This window comes from Microcaecilia unicolor, chromosome 6 (assembly GCF_901765095.1).
Source record: "Microcaecilia unicolor chromosome 6, aMicUni1.1, whole genome shotgun sequence".
Taxonomy (NCBI): Eukaryota; Metazoa; Chordata; class Amphibia; order Gymnophiona; family Siphonopidae; genus Microcaecilia; species Microcaecilia unicolor.
This window is the reverse complement of record NC_044036.1, coordinates 327,332,695-327,358,693: the sequence shown is the minus strand read 5'-3', so window position 1 is coordinate 327,358,693 and position 25,999 is coordinate 327,332,695. Positions and strand designations below refer to the sequence as shown.

Below are 25,999 nucleotides of genomic sequence, written 5' to 3'. Positions count from 1 at the left end.
GCAGCGCAGGGTAGGTAGCAGGCAAAAATTGTAAAAGAATCCAGGTGTGCAATATTTGATATAAGAAATAAAGATACTTTATTGGTTTATGGTAGAGAAAAGAGTGATGTAGCATGATTAACAACTCACCATGTATCCTTCTCCCTCTCCCTTTGCCTTCCCTCTCTCCATGACCTCAAAAGAATAATGAACCCAGACATAGCAGATTGTGTACAGAAGTCTCGCAGAAAGGGCTCACTCGCTAACCATGAGCTAATCGGTTGGTGTGCAGCAATGTAGCTAAGCTAACCAAATAGCACTGGGCATGCCTGCTGTCTGCCCCAAACACGTCCCCAACGCTAAAAAAGTAGCGCCGGAGAAGCGCAAATGCCTGAACTACTGCAGGGTGCCTGATTGTGCCCCACGATAGTGCATTTTGGAGTGTGAGAAGAACACAGTGCAGCTTACAGCCATTTATTAAAAACATGCAAGCATGTAAATTCACCAATACTTTGAGGAGCAGAGCTGCAACTAATGGTTTTTCCTCAAGAAAATGTAGCAAAATAATCTGATACAGTATTACAAATCCAGTATTCAAACATGCACTGCTATATTTTGCAAATATAATGGTTTATGGGTTTAATTAAAACTGGATACACTGCCCACCTTCTTCAGATCAGGGCGGTTTACAATAACAATATACAGTTTCATATAAGAATGTTAAGCGGGAATTATCTCTCACCAGCTCTCTAATACAAGATTCAAGGTGATTTACATTCAATTTAAAAGAAAGACACTGAGAACAAGCAGGGGCGTAGGTACGTGGGGCCACGGGGGCATGGGACCCCGTAGATTTGGCCCTGGTCCCCCTCGCCGCCAACCCCTTTGACTCCCCCCTCCCGCCGCCAACCGTCCCCCACTGCCGCCGTCGGGTACCTTTGCTGGCGGGGGGGTCCCCAACCCCCGCCAGCTGAAGTCCTCTTCTCCGGTGCGGCCGCATTGCTGATCTGTGAGTCTGACGCCCTGTACATGGCGGGGAACTCTTACCGCATGGCCACGCGATGGGGAGCCCTTACCGCCACCCACTGAGGTGGCGATAAGGGCTCCTGCGCTAACCCAGCGGTAACTGGGTAGCACGCGGCAATGCCTGATTACCGCCAGGTTACCACCGTGCAAGCCATTTCCAGGGGTTTTCTTTTTTCTCTCGGAAATGGCATGCACTTGTGGCGGGACTACCGCCGGCAGCCGCGTTGGGCCGGCGGCAGTCCCGAAAGAGCGGTAAGCCCACGTTGGGCTTACCGCGCTCTGTAAAAGGGTCCCTCAGTTTGAAGACGTCACATAGGGACCCATTTAAAAAGCAGTGCTAATAAGTGATCTTAAAGTGCCCTTACATGGATCTTTCCAGAGCAATGAGGCCATTTTTAGTGCTGCAGTAAAACGGTCACTTTTCAATTTTCGGCATTAGCGTGTGGGGTAAGGGCTCATGAGCTAATCAGTGTACGGCAATGCCAACATGCTGATTAGCACAGATGCAGCCACTCTCCACCCGCAGACATGCCCCGTCAGTGAAAAGATTTTAAATGTTGTTTAGTGCACACACATTTTGAATCTTACCGCGGGACGCCTCATGGTAAGCCCATTTGAACTACAAAAAGGACAGACGGGGAGCTCAAACAGGATAACTGGATTTCTAGGTCTGTGCTCTTAATTACTATGGTGCACTACCAGTCTAAATCCATTCTCTGGGGCAAAAATGATGCACACTAAAAACCCAGTCCAAACAGGAGACATGAGACTTTAGTTAAAGTCACTTCGCCTCCTGTTCTCACTAAAATTCATATTTATTGTACAAACACTGAACCACTAGAACTGGTTGGCTTCTTTTTTTTTCCCCAAAGGCTCCACATTACAACAAGAACAAACGAAAAAAAATGTCCGCTAGCCTTGGTCTCCTTCGTGCTCCACCTGTGGTCTGGATTCTGCTCGCAAGCAGCTCTCAAGCTTGCTCCCTTTTCACATGAGAGTTAAATGTTCTCCTTTCCCTAAGCCATTCAACCAGAATGCAGGAAAAACTGAACCCTGAAAATTGCTCTCATAGGTATGTAACAGCACATCATCATCTGCAGAGTAAAATGACAGGACCCTGCTCTCGCAGTCCAGCAAGAGCCCCACAGTCTGAGGCTTTGTCTGGGTTAGGCAGGTGCTAATGTTCTGATACCAAGCCTGTAACTGCTTATTGCGCCATTCTACACACCAGGAAAAGTCATTTCTCCCCAGACGATCATATTTGCCAATCCTCCCCTCGGCCACTCCTATGGCCCATCCCTCGCTGTCCTTCGTGCTGACCTCCCAGTAATGGCGTCCAGAATCGAAGCTCTGGCTGCACAGGGCCTGACTGTTGGAGAATCTTCTGGGAGTTGGTGGGTAAAGTTGCTTAACCTTCTCCACACTGAGACACTTCTTCTCAGCTGAAAGGCTGTGGTAAAAGCTGATGGTTTCCGGGTCAAAAGTCACATGGGCAGCCCCTATAAATGTTTAAAAATAAAGGCACAATAATATTGTGTAATACAAAAGAAGCAGCAGAGGACAGGAATGTCTGTTATGAGTGCTGGAGAGAAAGTCCTCTGAAAAGCTAACATTTGTACATAATCAGAAGTTTCAATTCCAACTAGGATCTTCCCAAGGGTGAGGGCCAGTTGTAATAATGTTTCTGTTGGTTTAGGACCTGTGTACAGAAACACAGAAAGGACACCACGGAAATGTGACAAAACATTAGCACAAGTTAAAGAAGTAGGAATGTTCTCATCGGTTTTGTTTACCTGTAAAAACAATCTTTATAAACTACTCCCCTGTCACTGTGGAATAAATTTATTACTGATCTGAGACTGAATTGAGAGGAACTCAGACGAGGTTTGCAGCAGACCTAGTGGGTTAGGAATCCAGGGTTCAAAGCAAAAAAAAAAAATTTCTGGGCTTGGTTCAGGCCCTTCTTAAAACTTGGTCTCCTCTTTACCTGTCCTGGTGGGGTCGGCTGGAGTCAATAAAAATGATCTCCCCAAAAATCACGTTCATTTTAAGCAGTGGCGTAGCTACGTGGCGCCAGGGGGCCTGGGTCCCCGTAGATTTGGCCCTGGATCCCCCGCCGATGACCCTCTCGACCCCCCCACCACCACCACCACCACCAACCCGCCGTCGCCTACCTTTGCTGGCCGGGGACCCCAACCCCCGCCAGCCGAGGTCCTCTTCTTCTCGCAAAAGGCTTCCTTCTGTTTCTGACGTCCTGCACGTACAACGTGCAGGACGTCAGACTCATAGAACAAAGCCTTGCAGATTGCAAGGCTTCGTTCTGTGAGGCTGACGTCCTGCACGTACAACATGCAGGACGTCAGAAACAGAAGGAAGCCTTTTGCAAGAAGAGGACCCTGGCTGGCGGGGGTTGAGGTCCCCCGCCAGAAAAGGTAGGCGACGGCGGGAGGTGGGGTCAAGAGGGTCGTCATCAGGGGGGGGGTCAGCAGCGCCGGGAGGGGGGGAGGCTAAAATGTGCCCCCTCACCTCGGGCTCCGGACCACCCTCCCGCCGAAGTCTGACTACGCCCCTGATTTTAAGTATGTTACCTATCTTATTTCCCCCTTGCTTTTATAAAAGCATTGACAAAATTTTAAGTTCTTGTGGTCTGGGAAAACTCCCAAAATTGCACTTGCTGCTCTTAAATCCACTAAGGAGAATTTGGGGGTTTTATTCCCAGATTTTCTCACTTATCATAGAGCCTTCATATTACAGCAAGCCTCCAAGTGGTTAGTAAGTGATCTGGCCTATTCCCCTTCATGGTTGCAAATTGAAAAAAATAAGTGGTTTCCCTTACACCTTAACTCATATCTACCTTTAACTTTCATGGACAAATTAAAACAAGACCCCTTGATTTCCGCTGCATTTTCATCTTTATTAAAACTAGATAATCTTACGCTCATTCCATCTGACACTTCATTGACGTCATCCTCATGGTATAACCCTAATATTCGCATAAAAAATCATCCTCTCCAATGGAAAGAATGGTTTCACAGTAACATTTGGACTGCTGAAGATATTTTTTCAAATAACAAATTAAAACCGTTCTCAGCACTTCAAACTCAGTTCAATCTGCATCCTACCCAATATTTCAGTTGGATTCAGTTGACGCATTGTTTTGACTCCATCCAGACTTATTTATCATCTCTACGACTGGCTGTTCCTTCTCTTTTTGATTTTGTTTCTTCAATCACATCAAAAGGTCATGTTGCCTCTAAATTCTACAAGTTCATGATTACTTCACTCTTACAGTGGAAAAGCTAGTCTACGATCCATATGGAAATCTGAGCTGAAATGCCACTTGACAGATCAGCAGTGGAGTTCGTTCTGGACCAGAATCAGTAGACCTATAGCATCTGTAAATTATTTGCAATCTCTCTTCTTTCTTCATCACAGGTCGTTATGGGCTCCTCATAAAATGAAAATTGCTGGCCTTTTGGATACTAACTTGTGTTGGTCTTGTAAATCAGCTGTAGGAACCTTCAACCATATTCTTTTTGATTGTTCTAAAACCTTCAAATTTTGGAATAATATTTGGCGTGTGATTTCTGATATTTTTCATTTGTCTGAAGTGCTTTCAATCATTAAAATCATATTTGGTTTGCTTGTTATTGAAAGTGTTTTAGACAAATATTCCTTCAAACTGTATGATATGTTAATTGCTATAAGCTTAAAAATGGTTTTAGTGAATTGGAAGGATAATTCCTTTCTTTATTTTTTTTTTGTACCCCGCGCTTTCCCACTCATGGCAGGCTCAATGCGGCTTAGGTAATTATTTGTACCTGGGGCAATGGAGGGTTAAGTGACTTGCCCAGAGTCACAAGGAGCTGCCTGTGCCTGAAGTGGGAATCCAACTCAGCTCCCCAGGACCAAAGTCCACCACCCTAACCACTAGGCCACTCCTCCACTGTTGCTACTATTTGAGATTCTACATGGAATGTTGCTGTTCCACTAGCAACATTCCATGTAGAAGTCGGCCCTTGCAGATCACCAATGTGGCCGCGCAGGCTTCTGCTTCTGTGAGTCTGACATCCTGCACTTACGTGCAGGACGTCAGACTCAAAGAAACAGAAGCCTGCGCAGCCTTCTACATGGAATGTTGCTAGTGGAATAGCAACATTCCATGTAGAACCTCCAATAGTAGCAACATTCCATGTAGAATCTCCAATAGTATCTATTTTATTTTTGTTACATTTGTACCCTGCACTTTCCCACTCATGGCAGGCTCAATGCGGCTTACATGGGGCAATGGAGGGTTAAGTGACTTGCCCAGAGTCACAAGGAGCTGCCTGTGCCTGAAGTGGGAATCAAACCCAGTTCCCCAGGACCAAAGTCCACCACTCTAACCACTAGGCCACTCCTCCACTTCCAATTCTCACTTTTGGTGGCAGTCTGTTTTACAAATACAGAACTTTGAATTATCTTTAGCCATCAACATTAGAAATTCCTTATATTTTGACAAAGTGTGGTTGCCTTTAAAAACTTATCTTTCTTTAAACAAGAGTTCTCCATAGTATTTGAGTGTAAATTGCAGGTTCTGTTTTGAATATATTTATAACTTGCTTTCCCCTAACCTCCCCCTCCTTTACCTCCCTACCTTTCCTTCCTCTGTTACTTATATATTGATATTCTTTGATATGACTATTTGATTATTCCTTGTATTTTCCATTTCATATCCCTGTATCATTATAAATTAATAAAAAATTTCAAGAGGCAAAGACAGGCTTTTGCCATTAACATTCCTTGTGACTTTGGGGAAGGTAACATCATCTCCCAATGCCTCAGATATCCAGTTAGACTGTAGTTCTGATTACTAAGCACTGTGTTTATCCAGTATTAGGACAATGAGTATTATTATTGTTTATTTATTAGGATTTATTTACTGCCTTTTTGAAGGAATTCACTCAAGGCGGTGTACAGCAGTGGCGTACCAAGGAGGGGGCGGTGGTGGCGATCCACCCCGGGTGAACACCGCTGGGGGGGTGCCGCGCGCCGGTCAGCGTCCTTCGTTTCCATGCACCCTCTGCCCCGGAACAGGTTTCTGTTCCAGGGCAGAGGGAGCATGGAAACGAAGGACGCTGACCGGAGTGCACCCGGAGAAAGTGGCGCGAAATCGAAGCAACTTTTTACCCACCGGAGACACAAAGGTGGATCCGCTCCACACGGCCGCCCCGGGACTCCTCAGCCGATCGGGATCCACCAGGGTGCTGTGGCGGACCCAAGTTTGCAGGGGGCGGGGGAAGGGAGCTCTTTGATCAAAGATCTGAAAACACGAGTGTCTTGCGAGGGGAATCCTGAAAATGGCAGGGATGGAGGAAAACCAGAAGCCCAGACAGCTTCCTAGCGGTAGGCATGGCGAAGTACAGCAGCAGCTGCAGCTCAGGGCACAGAGGGGCACCTGAGGAGAGCTGGAAAGAGTTCCCGATGGGGCCGGGGATTTCCCACCGCTCTTTCCCGGAGCTGTGCCCTTTCCAGCGACATCCTGCAGGTAGGTAAGAGTAAGACTCTGACCCCAATGGTATCAGGCATTATGTGAATGTGCAGGGTAAGGCCATATAAGAAGCTCCATTTCCCAAAACACGACCTCGGGGGGGGGGGGGGGGGTCTTTTCACCGGGGGGGGGGAGGGCGCTGCACCCGGGGGGTGGGGCGCATCGGCGATCCGCCCTGGGTGTCAGCGCCCCTAGGAACGCCACTGGTGTACAGTAAGAATAAATCAAACATGAGCAATAAACAATGACAGCAGTAAAAATATTCAAATAACAATACAAAGTCTGGCATAGTATATGGCGATCACCTAATGGTATTATGTAAGCCACATTGAGCCTGCAAAAAGGTGGGAAAATGTGGGATACAAATGTAACAAATAAAATAAATAAAATACTACTTACAATGTCGACACAATATGTAATAGAACATTTTAACTGACAGTGAAGGATATAAGCAAAGGTGGAACATATAGATAGGTTAGAGAATAAGGTGAATAATTTAAAGAAAGTTGCACAAGAGGTCAGAGAGATGGTTAAAATATAGATAGATAAAAGAGTAAGAGGAGTTAGAAAATAAGGTGACTAATTTAAAGATTGGTGCACATGAGGTTATTATTACTAGTTTAAAGTACAAAAAGGATTGTACCACAAAGTACCAGAAGAACAAGTGGTTCCCAAAACTGGTCCTGGAGGCACCCCAGCCAGGGCCGCCGAGAGACTGGGCCGGGCCCGGTACAAGGCCGCTCCCAGGCCCCCAGCCCCGCCCCCTGGGCCCCGCCCCCACTGCCACACACCAGGTTGTCGTGGCCCCCCCTGAGGGGGGCCCGGCGCCACAGTCCCACCCGCCTCCACCACTGGACCGGGCCCCTTCCACCCAAACCCCCGCCAGCAGAAGTGCTGTCTTCTGACTCCGGCGTGAGCGGCCCATACAGACGCGCTCCTCTCAACTGATCTTTGCTGTACTCTGCAGGGCTTCTGTGCGTCTGACGTCCTGCACGTCAAGACGCACAGAAGCCCTGCAGAGTACAGTGAAGATCAGCTGAGAGGAGCGCTTCTGTGTGGACCGCGCACGCCGGAGTCAGAACAGAACACAGCACTTCTGCTGGCGGGGGTTCAGGTGGAAGGGGCCCTGTGGCGGGTGGGACTGCAGCGCCGGGCCCCCTTGGAGGCCCGGGCCCTGGGAATTTTGTCCCCCCTGTCCCCCCCTCTCGGCAGCCCTGACCCCAGCTAGTCAGGTTTTAAGGATATCCACAATGAATATTCATGAGAGAGATTTGCACGCAGTGGACACATTGCATGCAAATCTCTCTCAGGAATATTTATTGTGGATATCCTGAAAACCTGACTGGCTGGGGTGCCCCCAGGACCAGGTTTGGGAAACACTGGTTTAACTCCATTCGTTGTTCTTTCATCTCAAGCGCTCCCCCCCCTATGCACAAGGCATGAGATGCATGATGACTTTTATTATTGCAGGAAGCTAAAGGAAACCCTTTCTCACCCCTCAGGACTCCCAGTCACTGTTTAATGCCCACATCATCCACTTACACTGAGAGAATTGCTGCAGCTTCAGTCCCTTCGCAACTGGTTTATTTGAGGCTTCCAGGGGTGAAGAAGAAACGCAGTGCTGTAGAAGTGATCCCACAGGTTGGTCTAATTGACAAAAGAAAACTTCCAGTCAGGAAGTGTATTTAAAGCAACCAAAACTCCTCTATGTCAAACCCAGAAAAATAACATGAATCTGCAAATGTTTCACAGTGAAAAGTACCGAGGGCGTCTTTTACTAAGGAGCATCCCACGTTTTTAGTGCGCGCTAAAATTGTGGGCACACTAAACGTTAGGTTTAGCGCGCCCACAATTTTAGCGCGTGCTAAAAACGTGAGCGCGCCTTAGAACAGGGGGCCTGAGTTATGGCCTTAAATCCTTATCGTGTTTACTTTTCAGGCTAATGCTATTTTCAATGCCTTATTAGACAGATCCCAAATTATCTGCTATTTCGCAAAAGTTTGAAAATACTTTTATTTGTTTGACCATAGATTTTCCCTTTTTTTCTCCCTCTCCTTTTTCTGGTTTTCTGGTTATAAATTATATTTTTAATATTGTTTCAAGCGTCTTTTTCTGTAAGTCACTTAGGATCTGTTTTAGGGATTCAGCGACTCGGTAAGCTTTCTATTAGATTAAACTAGATCATTGCCAGTGGCAATGATCTAGTTTAATCTAGAGAGAGAGAGGAGATGCTTCCATACATTGACTGGGTCTCCCCCTAATTTGGTCAAGTCAGCCTTTGAAGGAACACATCAGCCAAGCTACTCAAAAACTGACATTTGACATGCTTCTCTTCAATATCCTGTAATTAGTATCTCTTACAAGGCCATACAACTTTTTAACATTGCGACTACAGACATGAATTGAGGCTGAAGGGGGGCAGACTCAGGAGTAATGTCAGGAAGTATTTTTTTCACAGAGAAGGTGGTGGATACGTGGAATGCCCTCCTGCGGGAGGTAGTGGAGATGAAAACGGTAATAGAATTCAAACATGCCTGGGATAAACACAAAGGAATGGATCCACGGAATCTTAGTGGAGTGGGTGGTGACGCCGGTAATTGGGAAGCAAAACCGGTGCTGGGCAGACTTCTACGGTCTACGTCCATAGATATGGATGGGCTTGAGTGTAAATATTAAGGGGCTTCAACATTAGCTTCAGAGCTTTTAGTACAAGAACAGTGCTGGGTGGACTTCTATGGTCTGTGCCCTGATTGTGACTGAATAGATAGGGATGGGCTTGAGTGTAAATTTTAAGGGGCTTCGATTTTAGCTTCAGAACCTTTAGTACAAGAACAGTGCTGGGCAGACTTCAAAGGTCTGTGCCCTGAGAATGGCACGGACAAATCAAACTCGGGTATACATATAAAGTATCACATACCATGTAAAATGAGTTTATCTTGTTGGGCAGACTGGATGGACCGTACGGGTTTTTATCTGCCGTCATTTACTATGTTATATGTTATGTGGAAAGAATAACCCCGTTTACTAAGCCGCATGGGCTGTGTCGGCATTAGCACGTGGCTTAGTAAACAGGGGGGTAAGTTAGCCCTTTACACACCTTTGAGACCTCTAAGATCCTCTCAAGGAGCATCACAATAAATTGTACGATTTGATACTCACCAGCAAGCCTTCTCAGGAGTAGCCCCCAACTTACTACCAGAGGGGCTACATCTAACTTGAACTACTTCAGGAAGCAGACGAAAGCTTGGCTTTTCTTCCAAGCCTTTAATAAGTAGCGTGACTGACTATACACTCACTCTGCACCTGGACTAGCTTGCAATAAATACTGTAACTTAGACCAGTTCCTTATATCTTGTTTAACTGTACAAAGAACTTGCCTAGAGTTTAGCCACCCATCTATTTATCCCAACTGACTCCGTATCACCCATCTTGTCCCCATCTAAATATCTGCACTTGGCCCCTCACCCTCAGCATCATGGCAAGCTGTATTGTAGAAAAGCATTAGCGTCATATCTATGTTATTGGAATATTCTAATGTGTGCTTATTAGGTGTTTCATTAGTGAACGGCTTCCCGGTGGAGGTTGTGGAGTCGAGGACTGTGTCAGAATTTTAAAAGGCATGGGATAAGCATGTGGGATCGCTTAGGAAAAGGAAGACTTAGGGGTTACAAAGGATGGGCAGACTGGATGGGTCATACGGCCTTTATCTGCCGTCATGTTTCTATTATGCTGACATCACATTATCCCCCGTTTACTAAGCTGCGCTAATGCCGACACAACCCATTCACTTTGAATGGGCTGTGTTGGCATTGCCATGCAGCTTAGTAAAAAGGGGGGGGGGGGTATATCTCTGTTATTTGAATTTCAGCGATGGTAAATGTATATATTTCTGATATGGTAGTCTTATTATTAAATTTTAATTTGCTGTTCTCAAGTTTACTTCATTTATTGTATTTATGTTTATATTTGATCATTTTTACTATTTATTTATTTATTTATTGCATTTGTATCCCACATTTTCCCACCTTTTTGCAGGCTCAATGTGGCTTACAATGTATTGTTCTTGGTGGTATATAGATTAGAAAATAGACACTTGGTGTTACATAGAGACCTTAAGTATCATAGTAGAAGTTTAAAACAAGCAGATATAGGGACCGGTGAAGCGATCCCCCCGCAGGAAACAGAAATATCTCTCTCCCCGCCTTTCTCTACAACGCCTCCTTGCCCTGCAACTGCCTTGAGTAGGACGGGGTTTCTCTCGGAACCCGGAAAGGGTGATCCCGAGGAGCTCAGAGGGGAGTCCAACTCTGTAAGGACATCACCAGCTGCAGGAGAGACGGAGGTGAGCCTGGGTAAGATCTGGCTGAAGTTACTGGAAATAGAAAAAACCCTGAGACAATCTTCGGACGAGGTAAAGACTCTGAGCTTGAATGTGCAGGAAGTGAAAAACTCTTTAGATATGGCAAAACAAGATTTTTCTTCTAAGATTGATGCCTTACAGAGAGAGACAAAGCAAACTGATGATTTTAAAATGGCTGTGATAAAAGATAATATGGAAATTAGAAGAAAATTGGAACAAGTAGAGAACTTTAATAGGAGATTAAATCTCCGAATATTGAATTTTCCTAGAATATTGGGAGTACCCCCAAACGATATGTTCCAGAGATACTTAAAAGAAAACTTAAATTTTCCCCAAGAAGTATTTTCTCCTTTGAACAAGATTTATTACATACCAAGTACGATGAAAAAGGTTGGGACAGAGAATTCAATAGATCTACAAAATGTCACAGCCATTTTGGAGCAAACAATTGAAGAACCATCTGAAAGAGGGACATTGATAATTTCTTTTGTACTTCAACAGGATTTAAATGCAGTAATGCGTCTTTACTTTAAATCAACTAACCGTGTGTTTGTTGGCCAGAAGATCTGGCTTTATCCGGATGTGACTAAGTTTACTCAAGAAAAACGTAAAAAGTTTCTCTCTATGAGGTCAAAAGTTTTGGAATTGGGAGGTTCTTTCCTTCTGGCTTATCCCTGTAAATGTGTCATCAGGTTAAATCAAGTTAAATATATATATTATATGCCTGATCAGCTTCAGACCTTCCTAGACAATAAACAACGATAGAGTTGAGATATATATGGGACTGACGGAACCATATTAATTTTTATTTACATATTATGATTGTGTTATCTTCACTAATTCCTATCCCCCTATTATTGAGGTCTAAGGAAGCCAAACTTTGACTATATTAGGACGTTTTGGACAATTATAATTTTCCTGTATTATCATTTAATGGCTGTATTACACTTTTGCAGTATGATAATTTCTGTAATAAGTATATAAAATTAATAAAAAAAAAAATTATGAACAAAACAAGCAGATATTATGAAAACAATTCTGAGTATGAGTAGGAGGAGATGTGTACAATTAAAGATGTGTACTATTGTCATGCTGTTAACAAAATTGTAAGTTTTATGAAAAACTGTACGTGCTGTACACTGCCTCAGATTCACCTCTTTATGAAGGCGGTTAATAAATGCCAATCTCCTATATAATAATTCATTAATCTGCGTCCTTGGATGGCTGGCTGGCTTCGTAACCGTATGCAAATGATGTATACATAATTGGCTCGCCTCCAGCCTTCCCTTCCCTCCCCTCACAGAAAGAGGAAATTACATCAGAGGAGGGCAGGATACTGAGAGAGAAGGAAAGGGAAGGCTGGAGGTGTGCTGAGTCGAGCTTGCCGATTTCACTGACGCCACTGCGACTTCAGGTAAAATGGAAGGAGGGCTGTTGTGGGAGAAGAGGGCGGGTGAAGGCTGGGGTTGAACTGTAACTCGGGTGCTTAAAAGGGTGGCAGGTGGGGGTGGGCGAGTCACTGGACATGGAGGGGAAGGGAGAATCGCTGGACATGGAGGGGAGGGCAGGGGAAAGACGAGACATTGCTTACACGAGAGCCTTCCTAGGGCCCATTTCATTTTTGGAGAAACGGGCTTTTTTTTTGCTTGTAAATAAATAAATACATGTTTGCATTAGCAGAAGACAAAAACTACATACTGCAGAGTAAAGCCAGGAATAAAATTCAGTATGTACAGTTGCGACCTGCAGGTTGTTCTAAAGGAAGGTACTGTGACCTGTAGCTCTTACAATATTTGCTCTGTTATCAGTGACAGATCACTTTTTTAGATTTCGGATGATTCTTTGAGGCGCTGAGTGAATGCTTTTCCGCCAACCTGATATCTAGAACTTTTCATTTCCTTGCAGTTAACTTTCCTCACCTGAAGGCTGCTGAGTCAGAACACTGATTGTATTACCTTAAAGGAGATGTATTCTGCATCTAAAAACCCAAAGTATTAGAAAGAGACATACATGGTCACAGAGCTGCCCTACCATGAAATAAATGCAACAGAACCCCAAATAAAGAAAGTAATACACCATGGATGTGTACAAAAGTTGTAAACTGTGGTTATCCAGATGATATCCTGAAGTTCTACAGTAAAGTAAACTGGCCATAAGGGCAACAGAAATTGCTGGCCAGCCTTGAACTGGGGGATGGCTGGGGCAGGAGCCTGGAGCTCAGCCCTTGAGCCACTGGGTTGCACTAAACTGATGCTGAGTAAGGGGTTTGCAGCAGGTCTGAAATAAAACCGGGAAGTCCATTTCTGAACAGCTGGATTGGTCCTCAGGGATTACAAAGGGATTTGCTGGGATCCTGGCAATTTGAGAGCTGTTGAACTGGGTGCGCTGAACCCAGTGGGAGATTCTGTTGAATGCTTAACTACTTAAGTTGTCTGTCTATCTATTGGATTAATTACCTGAAGATACAGAACCCAGAATGGCCCTTCTGTAAGGCAAATGAGACTTCTATGTGGATGCTTGCAACTGAAATTCTACTTGTGCGAATGTCTCTGGAGTTTTTAGCAAGAAAATAATTGAGATAAGGGTTTTTATGCAGAGTTTCCTCCTTATCCCAGGAACTATATTATTGGGTGGAGCCTCAGCACAGAGGCTTTTTTTCCCCTCTCTCTTTAAGACCTTGCACTCCATAGGAATTTAGTATTGTTTGAAGTACTTTGCAGTGCATTACAAGAGAGATTATTTAGTTGTTCTGCAATGAAACATGCCATTTCTATTTAAACCTGTAGTCTACCAGCCTGGATTCCAGTGTTATGTTACAGTTATTAATAAAGCCAGAGTTGATTTCACAGTTGTAGAAGCTTAACTCCTACCACTAACCTTGTTTCTCTTGCAAAGGGAATTCTTCTAATACTGAATTTTCCAGCAGGCCTTGCTTCAATTTTTCAACAGCACTGACAAGAGATTTCACACCTTTACTATGGAAGACAAGGTTCTCTGGTTTGGAAGGGGACATCACACAGCTTTCTTCATCCTGTGGTTGACCCTGAATAAAACAAGGGAGAGGTTACACTAGTGCACTGGATTTTTAACAGCTGTTGGTTCAACTCATCATCTATCCACCCTTCGGCAAAATAACTTCCACAAAATGCCACCATTTTGATACAAACTAAGGTGGGGGAGGGAGGGGGGCACAGATCTGGAAGATGACTTCAATCCAGTATAAGTTAGGCCTAAAGTTGAAAAGGGTTTGCCTATCTATATGTAAGCCTGGTTTTCACATCCTACCTTGTTTAAGTTTGCAAAGAACCATACAAACAGGTAAAATGTGTTCCACCTGACAAGCCAAGACAGCTAATAACATTTCTCAGTATTTTCATATGACCAATTTTATTGACTTAAAGTAGAGTCAATATAAGGCCTTCCATCACATCATAAGCCATGCCCTGCATGCTTTCCCCTCTTGTCTTGAAGAGGGGAAAGCATGCAGAGCATGGCTTATGATGTGTATGTCTGGGCGTGGGAACCCTGCTGGCACCAGTATTGTTCATATGACGTCTATGTAAATTGAATCTTGTCTTAAGCGTCTGGCCTGTTTCTCCAATATAGCATCCTTCGTTACATTTTTTACACTGAATGATATATACCACATTGGAAGATGAGCAAGTGAAAGATCCCTTTATGTTGAATATCTTTGCTTTGTGGATGACTTTGGGGTCATCTTCCAATGTGGTATATATCATTCAGTGTAAAAAATGTAACGAAGGATGCTATATTGGAGAAACAGGCCAGATGCTTAAGACAAGATTCAATTTACATAGACATCATATGAACAATACTGGTGCCAGCAGGGTTCCCACGCCTGTTGGTCAACATTTTACAGGACCAGGACACTGTGCCAGTGATTTCACAGTGAGAATCCTCAAAGGTAACTTTAAAACCATACAAGAACGTAAGACCTTTGAAGTCAGGATGATTGAATATTTTAACACCCAACAGAAAGGACTTAACAAGGATCTGGGGTTCCTAGCCCATTATAAACCATAAAGCTGTATGTCTCTGTTGATCACCCTCCCCTCACCTATCCACACCCACCCTGTTAGAATATCAATGATATGCTTTGATGTCCCCATGCATACCTCCTACCCACCCCCATCCTCCCACCCTGTCAGAATGTCATAGTAATGCTTGAATGTTTTCACTTATATACACTGTCAGCTAGCACATTTGCTTATTTCCGATCTGAGGAAGAAGGGCAACCTTCGAAAGCTAATCAAGAAATGTATTAAGTTATGTCCAATAAAAAAGGTATCATCTTATTTTCTTTTCCATGTTTTATTTTGTTTGATTTCTATTGATACTGTATGAGAAACACAGGACAAGAATTATTTAATGCAGGCTTGACATCTTTTTATCACATCGATTTAAAACTCCTACCTTTAGTAGTTCCAACCAGTCATCTTGCAGCAAATGTTGCCTCTCGGCTCTAAAATCTTTTAGTTTGTCTATTTCCACAGTTAGAGTGCTTATGAGGACTTCAAACTCTCGTTGCCCTCTTTCTCTTTCCTCTTCAACTTTCCTTATCGCGGCACACTCCAGTTCTTCAAGGTACTTTTTCATGTCTTGAAAGCTTTCAGTCAGCAAAGCTTTCGTTTCGGAAAGCGAGCTCTGTAAGAAAACGGTTCCCATTCACTTTACACTGGTTTCACTCATTAAAAAAAAAATGAAAAGCGAATTCACAGTCAGGTGCTCAACATTTACATATTGTCTGATCTTTGAACAGCTGCTACGTGCAACAACTACTACTACTACTACTTAGCATTTCTATAGCGCTGCCAGGGTTACGCAGCGCTGTACAAGTTTAAACATGGGGAAGGACAGTCCCTGCTCAAGAGAGCTTAAAATCTAAAGGTAGCAAACTATGTAGTCAGTGTAGGTATCATGAATGGGGAAGGTGGTTAGGCGCCAAAAGCAAGGGAGAAGAGATGGGCCTTGAGTAAGGACTTGAAAATGGGCAGGGAGGGCGCATGGCTTATGGGTTCAGGAAGTCTGTTCCAGGCATAAGGTGATGCTAGGCAGAAGGGGCGGAGTCTGGAGTTAGCGGTGGTGGAGAAGGGTACCGAAAGGAGTGATTTGTCCTGCAGCAGGGGTCCCCCCAAACTACATCATCAATCGAAGAGTTTCACAAAACAAGCCACGATCTAAAGCTAATTATAGTGGTACCTTATTTATTTATTAGGATTTATTTACTGCCTTTTTGAAGGAATTCACTCAAGGCGGTGTACAGTAAGAATAGATCAAACATGAGCAACAGGCAATTACAGCAGCAAAAATATTCAAGTAACAATACAAAATATGGCACGGTATACTACTTCTTTATTTTGTTCATGGGGTCTCTTGGTTCCAAATCTATCTCTATAACGTTATACCGAATGCAACTCAAATGTTGTTCTCACAGCATGTGGTTGCCTTAGGCATTTCACCTTCAGGTGAATGAGCCCTTTTATTACAAAAGAACGCCAATGTTGTAGATGGAGCTAATCCTATCACTGGTCCTTTTTTTTCTTTTTATTTGTACCCTGCGCTTTCCCACTCATGGCAGGCTCAATGCGGCTTACAAGGGGCAATGGAGGGTTAAGTGACTTGCCCAGAGTCACAAGGAGCTGCCTGTGCCTGAAGTGGGAATTGAACTCAGTTCCTCAGGACCAAAGTCCACCACCCTAACCACTAGGCCACTCCTCCACTGTTGCTACTATTTGAGATTCTACATGGAATGTTGCTATTCCACTAGCAACATTCCATGTAGAAGTCGGCCCTTGCAGATCACCAATGTGGCCGCGCAGGCTTCTGCATGGAATGTTGCTAGTGGAATAGCAACATTCCATGTAGAATCTCCAATAGTAGCAACATTCCATGTAGAATCTCCAATAGTATCTATTTTATTTTTGTTACATTTGTACCCTGTGCTTTCCCACTCATGGCAGGCTCAATGCGGCTTACAAGGAGCAATGGAGGGTTAAGTGACTTGCCCAGAGTCACAAGGAGCTGCCTGTGCCTGAAGTGGGAATCCAACTCAGTTCCTCAGGACCAAAGTCCACCACCCTAACCGCTAGGCCACTCCTCCTGCACTGCTGCTACTATTTGAGATTCTACATGGAATGTTGCTATTCCACCAGCAACATTCCATGTAGAAGTCAGCCCTTGCAGATCACCAATGTGGCCGCGCAGGCTTCTGCTTCTGTGAGTCTGACGTCCTGCACGTACGTGCAGGAAGTCAGACTCACAGATACAGAAGCCTGCGCAGCCTTCTACATGGAATGTTGCTAGTGGAATAGCAACATTCCATGTAGAATCTCCAATAGTAGCAACATTCCATGTAGAATCTCCAATAGTATCTATTTTATTTTTGTTACATTTGTACCCTGCGCTTTCCCACTCATGGCAGGCTCAATGCGGCTTACAAGGGGCAATGGAGGGTTTAGTGACTTGCCCAGAGTCACAAGGAGCTGCCTGTGCCTGAAGTGGGAATCCAACTCAGTTCCTCAGGACCAAAGTCCACCACCCTAACCGCTAGGCCACTCCTCCTCCACTGCTGCTACTATTTGAGATTCTACATGGAATGTTGCTATTCCACCAGCAACATTCCATGTAGAAGTCGGCCCTTGCAGATCACCAATGTGGCCGCGCAGGCTTCTGCTTCTGTGAGTCTGACGTCCTGCACATACGTGCAGGACGTCAGACTCAGAGAAACAGAAGCCTGCGCAGCCTTCTACATGGAATGTTGCTAGTGGAATAGCAACATTCCATGTAGAATGTCCAATAGTAGCAACATTCCATGTAGAATCTCCAATAGTATCTATTTTATTTTTGTTACATTTTTTTCCCACTCATGGCAGGCTCAATGCGGCTTACATGGGGCAATGGAGGGTTAAGTGACTTCCCAGAGTCACAAGGAGCTGCCGGTGCCTGAAGTGGGAATCAAACTCAGTTCCTCAGTTCCCCAGGACCAAAGTCCACCACTCTAACCACTACTGATCACTCACTGTGAGAACAAAACAGGTTAATGTTTATGAACTCTTATCTTAAACTGCTCCACTGTGGTCAGTTGAAGTACTGGGATCCTCAGGAAAGTGTTTATTGTTAGAGTATTTGAAGAACAGTTTAAGATAAGAGTTCATAAACATTAACCTGTTTTGTTCTCACAGTGAGTGATTATTTGCACAGAGACTGATAAAGAGAAAAACCATTGGAAATCCTCTAACAGAGAGTTTTTTGCACGGGTATCTGGGTTCTGTATCTTCAGGTAATTAATCTAATATATAAGCACGGCTTATATATGGAAAAAAACACGTTTTGACAGCACCAAACCACTCGAGAAAAACTGCACTGGCTTCCAATTAAGGAACGTATCACGTTCAAAATCTGCACGACAGTTCACAAAATCATCTACGGTGAGGCACCGGGATACATGACAGACCTCATCGACCTGCCAACCAGAAACACCATAAAATCAGCAAGATCATACCTAAACCTCCATTACCCAAGCAGCAAAGGACTCAAATACAAATCCACCTATGCTTCCAGCTTTTCCTACCTGAGTGCACAATTCTGGAACGCACTACCAAAAGTAGTAAAAAGCACACTCGACCACATCAATTTCCGGAAAGCAGTAAAAACAGAAGTGTTCAGAAGGGCATACCCCACCGACCCAACATAAAAAACCTGGACATCTGCGACACAACTTAACCAAAGATCGTAACGGACATATCCTAACTCTTCCTTTCCCTCTCTAAGTTCTCCCCAATTGTCTTTACCATACATGTATCTCACTCTACCATAATATCACCTTGATATTATTCGCAACTTGTATTTGTTCATACCGAAATCGGTTAACGCCGATTACGGTACCATGTAAGCCACATTGAGCCTGCAAAAAGGTGGGAAAATGTGGGATACAAATGCAATAAATAAATAAATAAATCTTATCTATCAGTCTAGATAAATAAAAAAGAAAAAAAGGACCAGTGATAGGATTAGTTCCATCTACAACGTTGGCGTTCTTTTGTAATAAAAGGGCTCATTCACCTGAAGGTGAAATGCCAAGGGTGGATGCATTGAGGTCCAATTAATTGAAGTTTAAACATTAAGGCAACCACACGCTGTGAGAACATTTGAGTTGCTCTTGGTATAACGTTATAGAGATGGTATACTACTTGCAATGTCAACACAATACGTAATAGAACATTATAATTGATAGTGAAGGGTAAGGCAAAGTTGTAACATATAGATGGGTAAGAAAGTAGGAAGAATTTGAAAGTAAGGTGACTGATTTGAAGAAAGTTGCACATGAGGTCAGAGAGATGGTTAAATATTATCTCAGCTAGGGTAGGAGTGGATAAACATGTCTTGCTGCAGTATGTGCAGCCCGTGCCACTCCTTGTGTGTGTGAGTGAGACTAACATAGTAAACATAGTAGATGACGGCAGAAAAAGACCTGCACGGTCCATCCAGTCTGCCCAAGAAGATAAATTTATATGTGCTACTTTTTTATTTGTACTGTCCTCTTCAGGGCACAGACCGTATAAGTCTGGCCAGCCCTATCCCCGCCTCCCACCAGCAGCTCTGGCACAGACTGTATCTGCCCAGCACTATCCTCGCCTCCCAACTACCAGTCCCGCCTCCAGCTCTGGCACAGACCGTATAAGTCTGCCCAGCACTATCCCCGCCGCCCAACCACCAGCCCCGGCACAGACCGTATAAGTCTGCCCAGCACTAGTCCCGCCTCCCAACCACCAGCCCTGGCACAGACCGTATAAGTCTGCCCAGCACTAGCCCCGCCTCCCAACCACCAGCTCTGCCACCCATTCTAGGCTAAGCTCCTGAGGATCTAACAAGTTAGTTACTTCTTCCATTAAAGGCTTGGTTGAAGAGCCAAGCTTTCACCTGCTTCCTGAAGTAGATAGTCTTGTGTTAAGCAGAGCCTTTCAGGTAATGCATTCCAGAGTGTGGAGGGCTACCTTAAAGTTTCTCATTTATCATCACAAAAAAGCCTCAGAGACCCCTCTGAGATGATACATTCAATCTCAAGCCTAGAAAGGGCAGTTACCTCATCAGCTCAAAAAACTCTCTAAAGAGGCCAAAACATTTAATAAAAGGTCTCAAAATTCTTCAGTTCAGCAATAAAGTATTTCACAACTTATCTCAGTCAGACGATTGCTGAAGAGGTCCTGCCAACGGCGGCCAGCGTGTTTCGCTCAACAGCTTCAATACTGCGTATTTATTTTTTGGTCTGTCTTCCCTGATGAAGCTGTTGGGCGAAACGCGCTGGCCAACCACTGGCAGGACCTCTTCAGCAGTCATCTGACTGAGATAAGTTTTAAAATACTTTATTGCCGAGCTGAAGAATTTTAAGAGCTTTATTAAATGTTTTGGATTCTTTAGAGGGGTTTTTGAGTCGAAGCTTTTTCCCTCTTATTTGTGATAATAAACGAGAAGCTTTAAGGTACCATTATAATTAGCTTTAGATCTTGGCTTGTTTTGTGAAACTCTATGATTGGCGAACCGATTCTGTTTCACAGTTCTTTTTTTGTGCAGTGTCCCCAAACTACATCCCATGGGCTAGAACTGGCTCACAAAACTCAGTTTTCGGCCTTCCCACATCTAAATCCAGCCTACAAAGGACGTTTTCCTGTAGCCTAGTGGTTAGTGCAGTGGACTTTGATCTTGAGGAACTGAGTTTGATTCCCACTGCAGCTCCTTGTGACTCTGGGCAAGTCACTTAACCCTCCATTGCCCCTGGTACAAAATAAGTACCTGAATATATGTAAACTGCTTTGAATGTAGTTGCAAAAACCTCAGAAAGGCGGTATATCAAGCCCCATTTCCCTATTTGAGATTCTACATGGAATGTTGCTACTATTTGAGATTCTGTTGCTACTGTTTGAGATTCTACATGGAATGTTGCTATTCCACTAGCAGGACGTCAGACTCGCAGAAACAGAAGCCTGCACGGCCGCATTGCTGATCTGCAAGGGCAGGCTTCTAGATGGAATGTTGCTAGTGGAGGAGTAGCCTAGTGGTTAGTGCAGTGGACTTTGATCCTGGGGAACTGAGTTCAATTCCCACTGCAGCTCCTTGTGACTCTGGGCAAGTCACTTAACCCTCCATTGCCCCAGGTACAAAGTAAGTACCTGAATATATGTAAACCGCTTTGAATGTAGTTGCAAAAACCTCAGAAAGGTGGTAGATCAAGTCCCATTTCCCTATTTGAGATTCCAGATGGAATGTTGCTACTATTGAGATTCTGTTGCTACTATTTGAGATTCGACATGGAATGTTGCTATTCCACTAGCAACATTCCAGGTAGAAGCCTGCCCTTGCAGATCAGCAATGCAGCCGCGCAAGCTTCTGTTTCTGTGAGTCTGACAGAAGCCTGCGCGGCCGCATTGCTGATCTGCAAGGGCAGGCTTCTTCCTGGAATGTTGCTAGTGGAGGAGTAGCCCAGTGGTTAGTGCAGCGGACTTTGATCCTGGGGAACTGAGTTTGATTCCCACTGCAGCTCCTTCTGACTCTGGGCAAGTCACTTTAACCTCCATTGCCCCTGGTACAAAATAAGTACCTGAATATATGTAAACCGCTTTGAATGTAGTTGCAAAAACCTCAGAAAGGCGGTATATCAAGTCCCAGTTCCCTTTCCCTATTTGAGATTCTATATGGAATGTTGCTAGTATTTGAGATTCTACATGGAATGTTGCTATTCCACTAGCAACATTCCATGTAGAAGCCTGTGCTTGCAGGTCAGCAATGCGGCCGCGCAGGCTTCTGTTTCTGTGAGTCTGACAGACTCACAGAAACAGAAGCCTGCGCGGCCGCATTGCCAATCTGCAAGGGCAGGCTTCTACATGGAATGTTGCTAGTGGAGGAGTAGCCTAGTGGTTAGTACAGTGGACTTTGATCCTGGCGAACTGAGTTCGATTCCCACTGCAGCTCCTTGTGACTCTGGGCAAGTCACTTAACCCTCCATTGCCCCTGGTACAAAATAAGTACCTGAATATATGTAAACCGCTTTGAATGTAGTTGCAAAAACCTCAGAAAGGCGGTATATCAAGTCCCATTTCCCTTTCCCTCCTGAAAAGTTTGAAGACTCCTGGCCTAAGGATGCAACAGCTGTACCACTCTATCCCAAACCTCTGACCACTGTACAGGAGAAATGCTAAAAGATTTAAACTTCTGGGTGGACCAGAAACAACTTTTCTTTTCATTCAGATGTAAGTTTTACTAAAGAGGTATTTCAAATTCACTACCTGAAAAAAAACATATTCACAAAATTCAACTAATTTCTGAGGGTGCAAACTGTTAAAATGAAGTTACCAACAGAGATTAGAGGTGCCACAGAGGATGGAACAAGGCTTCTCTTGGCACTCAAATCAGTTCTTTTCTCTGCTCAAGAATATATCCTATATAATAAAACCCACCTGCAACGTTCTGAAGCTGGCAGCGTGGACAAAAACATTGAAGCATTCATGCTCCTGTTCCCGCAAGCATCATCAATGACTGTGTCCAATCAGAGAACAGCGGTGCGAGTCAACGTGAACCCCTACGTATTTTAAAAAAAACGTTTTGAAGGGCTGACAAAATGGCCACCGTTCCCGCAAAAACGGCAGCGTGACACGAATCAGAGCAGCACAAAGACCAGACCGCCGCTGACGCACCCGAAGGCTCCACCGAACCAGCTGAAGGAGAAAGAACCGCCAGAACCGGAACATCAGCTGTTTCCACGGCGGTGCAGAACTTGCAAGCGCCGGAGGATCCCCCCCCCCGGCGCAGCTTCTCGGCCATCGTGCGGCCCCACAGCTGCGGAGCTGGGAGATTTCCTTTTCTTTACTTTTATTTTAAACGACCCGAGCTGAAGACTGTCTACAGCGATCAAAAACGCACACTCCCAGAGCTGCTGTGCCGTTTGCTGCTAGAAGTCTGATGAAGGCTCCAGATTCACAGCAACCTTTTTAAAAGGAGAGGGAGGGGGGTGGAAGGAAGGGATGGATGGGGGGAGGGGGAGGAAGGGACCCAGAATGTGGGTGGCAGGGAGGGGCCCAGGGAACCAGAACATGGGAGGTAGAGGGGGATCAAGGACCCTGAATGGCTGAGGGAGAGCGGGAAACCCTCAAACTGGGAGGGGGGAAGGAGGGGGAGGGGCCCCTGATGCCGACGCCCACTCATTCTCACACACACACACTCTCACTATGTCACACACACACTCGCACATTCATGTCTCTCTCTCTCACACAGTCACTCTCACATACACTCTCTCAAACATACAGACTCCGAGGAAAACCTTGCTAGCGCCCGTTTCATTTGTGTCAGAAACGGGCCTTTTTCACTAGTAATGCAATATTTCAGAGGTGGATTGAAACAATCTTGATTAGAATTATGCCAACAGTCTTAGTTATTTGCCCACAGGGAGGAGTGCGGATCAGATCATCATGATTAAATAATTGCAATGCAAAGAGATGAGGATAAATATGCCACAGTCCCTGAGAAAAGCATGCAGAGGCAAAACTTGCATTCATCTGGTTGCTGTCTTCGTTCCATCTGGAGATGGCACCTTCCTTTCTTCCGATTTCCACAGAGACTTCATTCAGTTTTATCTTCATGTGTTCCTTTGAAAATTAACCACATAAACCTTGACTGTAAAACTGTCTTTATTGTGCTAAATATTTTTAACATATTTCTGCAGCTAGCATAATAGGTGTGTGATTCGAGCCCTGTGGGGGGGCTTTTTGCCACAGATTTTTATTTTATTTATTAGGATTTATTTACTGCTTTTTTTAAGGAATTCATTGAAGGCGCTGTACAGTAAGAATAAATCAAACATGAGCAATAGACAATTACAGCAGTAAAAATATTCAAATAACAATATAAAGTATGGCATAGTATACTACTTACAATGTCCACACAATACGTAACACAACATTTTAACTGACAGTGTAGGATATAACCACCTTCCCCATTCCTGATACCTACACTGACTACATAGTTTTTACCTTTAGATTGTAAGCTCTCTTGAGCAGGGACTGTCCTTCCCCATGTTTAAACTTGTACAGCGCTGCGTAACCCTGGCAGCGCTATAGAAATGCTAAGTAGTAGTAGTATATAAGCAAAGATGCAACATACAGATAGGGCAGACAGAAAGTAAGGTGACTAATTTAAAGAAAGTTGCACATGAGGTCAGAGAGATGGTTAAATATTATCCCAGCTAGGGTAGGAGTGGATAAACATGTCCCGCTGCAGTACGGTCAGTCCTTGAGTGTGTGAGTGAGGTTAACAAGTTAGTTACTTCTACACAAGAAACAAAAACAGAGGAGTCATGTAACCAGGGAGAGGCAGCCCTTTGATCAGAAGTAAGAAACAGCCTGAAATTTCTGACTGAATATCTTTTCTGACACTCTTCTGTGTAAATACAGCAAACTGACTTTATTTCTGTGTTCCTCCGTTTCTCTGAAAGGTGGTAGCCAAGAGATTTCTTTAGTAAGGCTTAATCTTAAAATTGACGTTATACAGAACACCAAATGTGCATTATATTTACAACCATTCCAGGCCAACACATGTCATCCCAATACGTGATCCTAGGCTGAGGGAGTGAGGATAACTGGGAGAGAGGGAAAGGTAGTGTTGGTAGCAGTTGAGGAGGGGGAAGAGGGTGGTGGAAGCCAGCAAGGGTAGCTGCCATGGACAAAGCAAATGAATCACCTTATAAAGTGGGGGGGGGGGGGGGTGTTTGTTTTTTAACTTTAAAGCCTGACTTGGGGGGGGGGGCTATATAAAAATGGAGTCAGCTACGAATGTCCATTCAGTTGAAACATCTCCAATGTTACTGAGGGGGGAGGTGGGACCCCGAAAACTCCTGTAACCACATAAAAGACTAAAGCAAATGCAATGCACATTTTTTTTGGGGGGGGGCTGCATAACCCTAGAGTCAGCCAGGGGAACTCACCTGCCTATGCTGGAACTCCTGCAGTAACTTGACCACTTGGCAGTTCGGGTGCTGCCCAACACATTGGGGGCACACAGGGAACCCATGGGTTGGGCAGAAGTGCTGTAATGCCCGGGCATGATCCCTGCAGGGCCAGGTTGCCCTGATGGGCTTCACCAGCACGTGGGTCCCTAATGCCCCCTCCTCCTCTAGGTGTGGCTGCCCGTGGGCTAAACAGTAGGACCTCGCGCAGGTGAGACACAGCACGTGGGCCTGGGGTCCCGAGCAGCAAGGTGGTTCGGCAGCAGGGAGAACCGACGATCTGGCCCGGACTCCTCGAACCTTCTCCACCAACGCCGCCAGCCCCGTGTTCTTGTTCAGCTCGGGCTTAGTCTGCCAGCTTTTCTGGCACAGCGGGCACTTATAGGACTTGCGCCGGGGGGTCCAGTACGTCTGGATGCATGAGTTGCAGAAGTTGTGTCCGCAGCCCAGGGTGACCGGGGAATTGAAGAAGCTACAACAGATGGAGCACTCCAGGTCCTTAGCACTCACCGACACCATCTCCTCGTCGGCCGCCATCTGCGACCGTGACCCCCCTCCCGGGCTGCGAGCGAAAGCAAAAGTGAAAGCGCGGCGCACCGACGAGAGTCACGATTTCCCGGGAAACGTTCTGCGATCGCACTAGACCTGACCTTTATCAGGCAGTCATTCCGGAATCCGCATCCTTTTCCGGGAACAAGAAAAACAAACACACCAGCACAGCCTTTTGGAAACCAGAGAAAACGGCTCTGTGGGTGCTGCTGACATAGACGTCTCGGTTTAAATGGGGCTCTTAGGGACCCGGGCTACTCTTAAGATGAGTTGTTTTAATGTTAACCACAGTTATTCTCACGGTGGTAAAATATGAGATCTTGACAGTATCTTCATGCATTGTCTCTGGTTACTAGAACTGATATTGGGCATTGGTGGAATAAAGCATTATGACTTCACAAAGGCGCCTCATCAGTGACGTCAAAATGGCTTACTTTTATTACAATGCAGCAGTGGTTTGATTTCTACATTGTTGCTTTCTGTTTGAAACTTCGGATATTCGATTCTGTTTACAGTTGCCTAAGTGTTTGTTATGTGTTTTCTG

At 44.8% G+C, this 25,999-nt stretch overlaps 1 protein-coding gene across 2 annotated transcripts; it reads right to left on the bottom strand.

Annotated features, from left to right (window-relative positions):
• Window positions 1-1,249: 1,249 nt before the first annotated feature.
• On the bottom strand, window positions 1,250-25,999 carry RNF135 (ring finger protein 135). 2 transcript variants are annotated; one of them, XM_030208400.1, is made up of 6 exons: window positions 24,886-25,998; window positions 23,456-23,551; window positions 15,330-15,560; window positions 13,773-13,938; window positions 8,078-8,182; window positions 1,250-2,504 (listed from the first exon to the last, which is right to left on the bottom strand). In XM_030208400.1, exons 1-6 carry the CDS (start codon window positions 25,441-25,443, stop codon window positions 1,993-1,995), a joined length of 1,668 nt encoding a protein of 555 aa, XP_030064260.1. In that variant the 5' UTR covers window positions 25,444-25,998; the 3' UTR covers window positions 1,250-1,992. The 2 variants fall into 2 exon arrangements, with proteins under 2 accessions (XP_030064260.1, XP_030064261.1); XM_030208401.1 differs by lacking the exon at window positions 23,456-23,551 and having other exon boundaries at window positions 24,886-25,999.

Excerpts from the sequence above, each read along its gene's own strand:
- RNF135 (XM_030208400.1), bottom strand. The coding sequence starts at position 25,443 with ATGGCGGCCGACGAGGAGATGGTGTCGGTGAGTGCTAAGGACCTGGAG. Across the intron at positions 23,552-24,885 it reads AGGAGTTCCAGCATAGGCAG|GAACACATGAAGATAAAACT; the intron begins GTGAGTTCCCCT and ends TAATTTTCAAAG. Across the intron at positions 2,505-8,077 it reads GCTGCAGCAATTCTCTCAGT|GGGCTGCCCATGTGACTTTT; the intron begins GTAAGTGGATGA and ends AAACATTTATAG.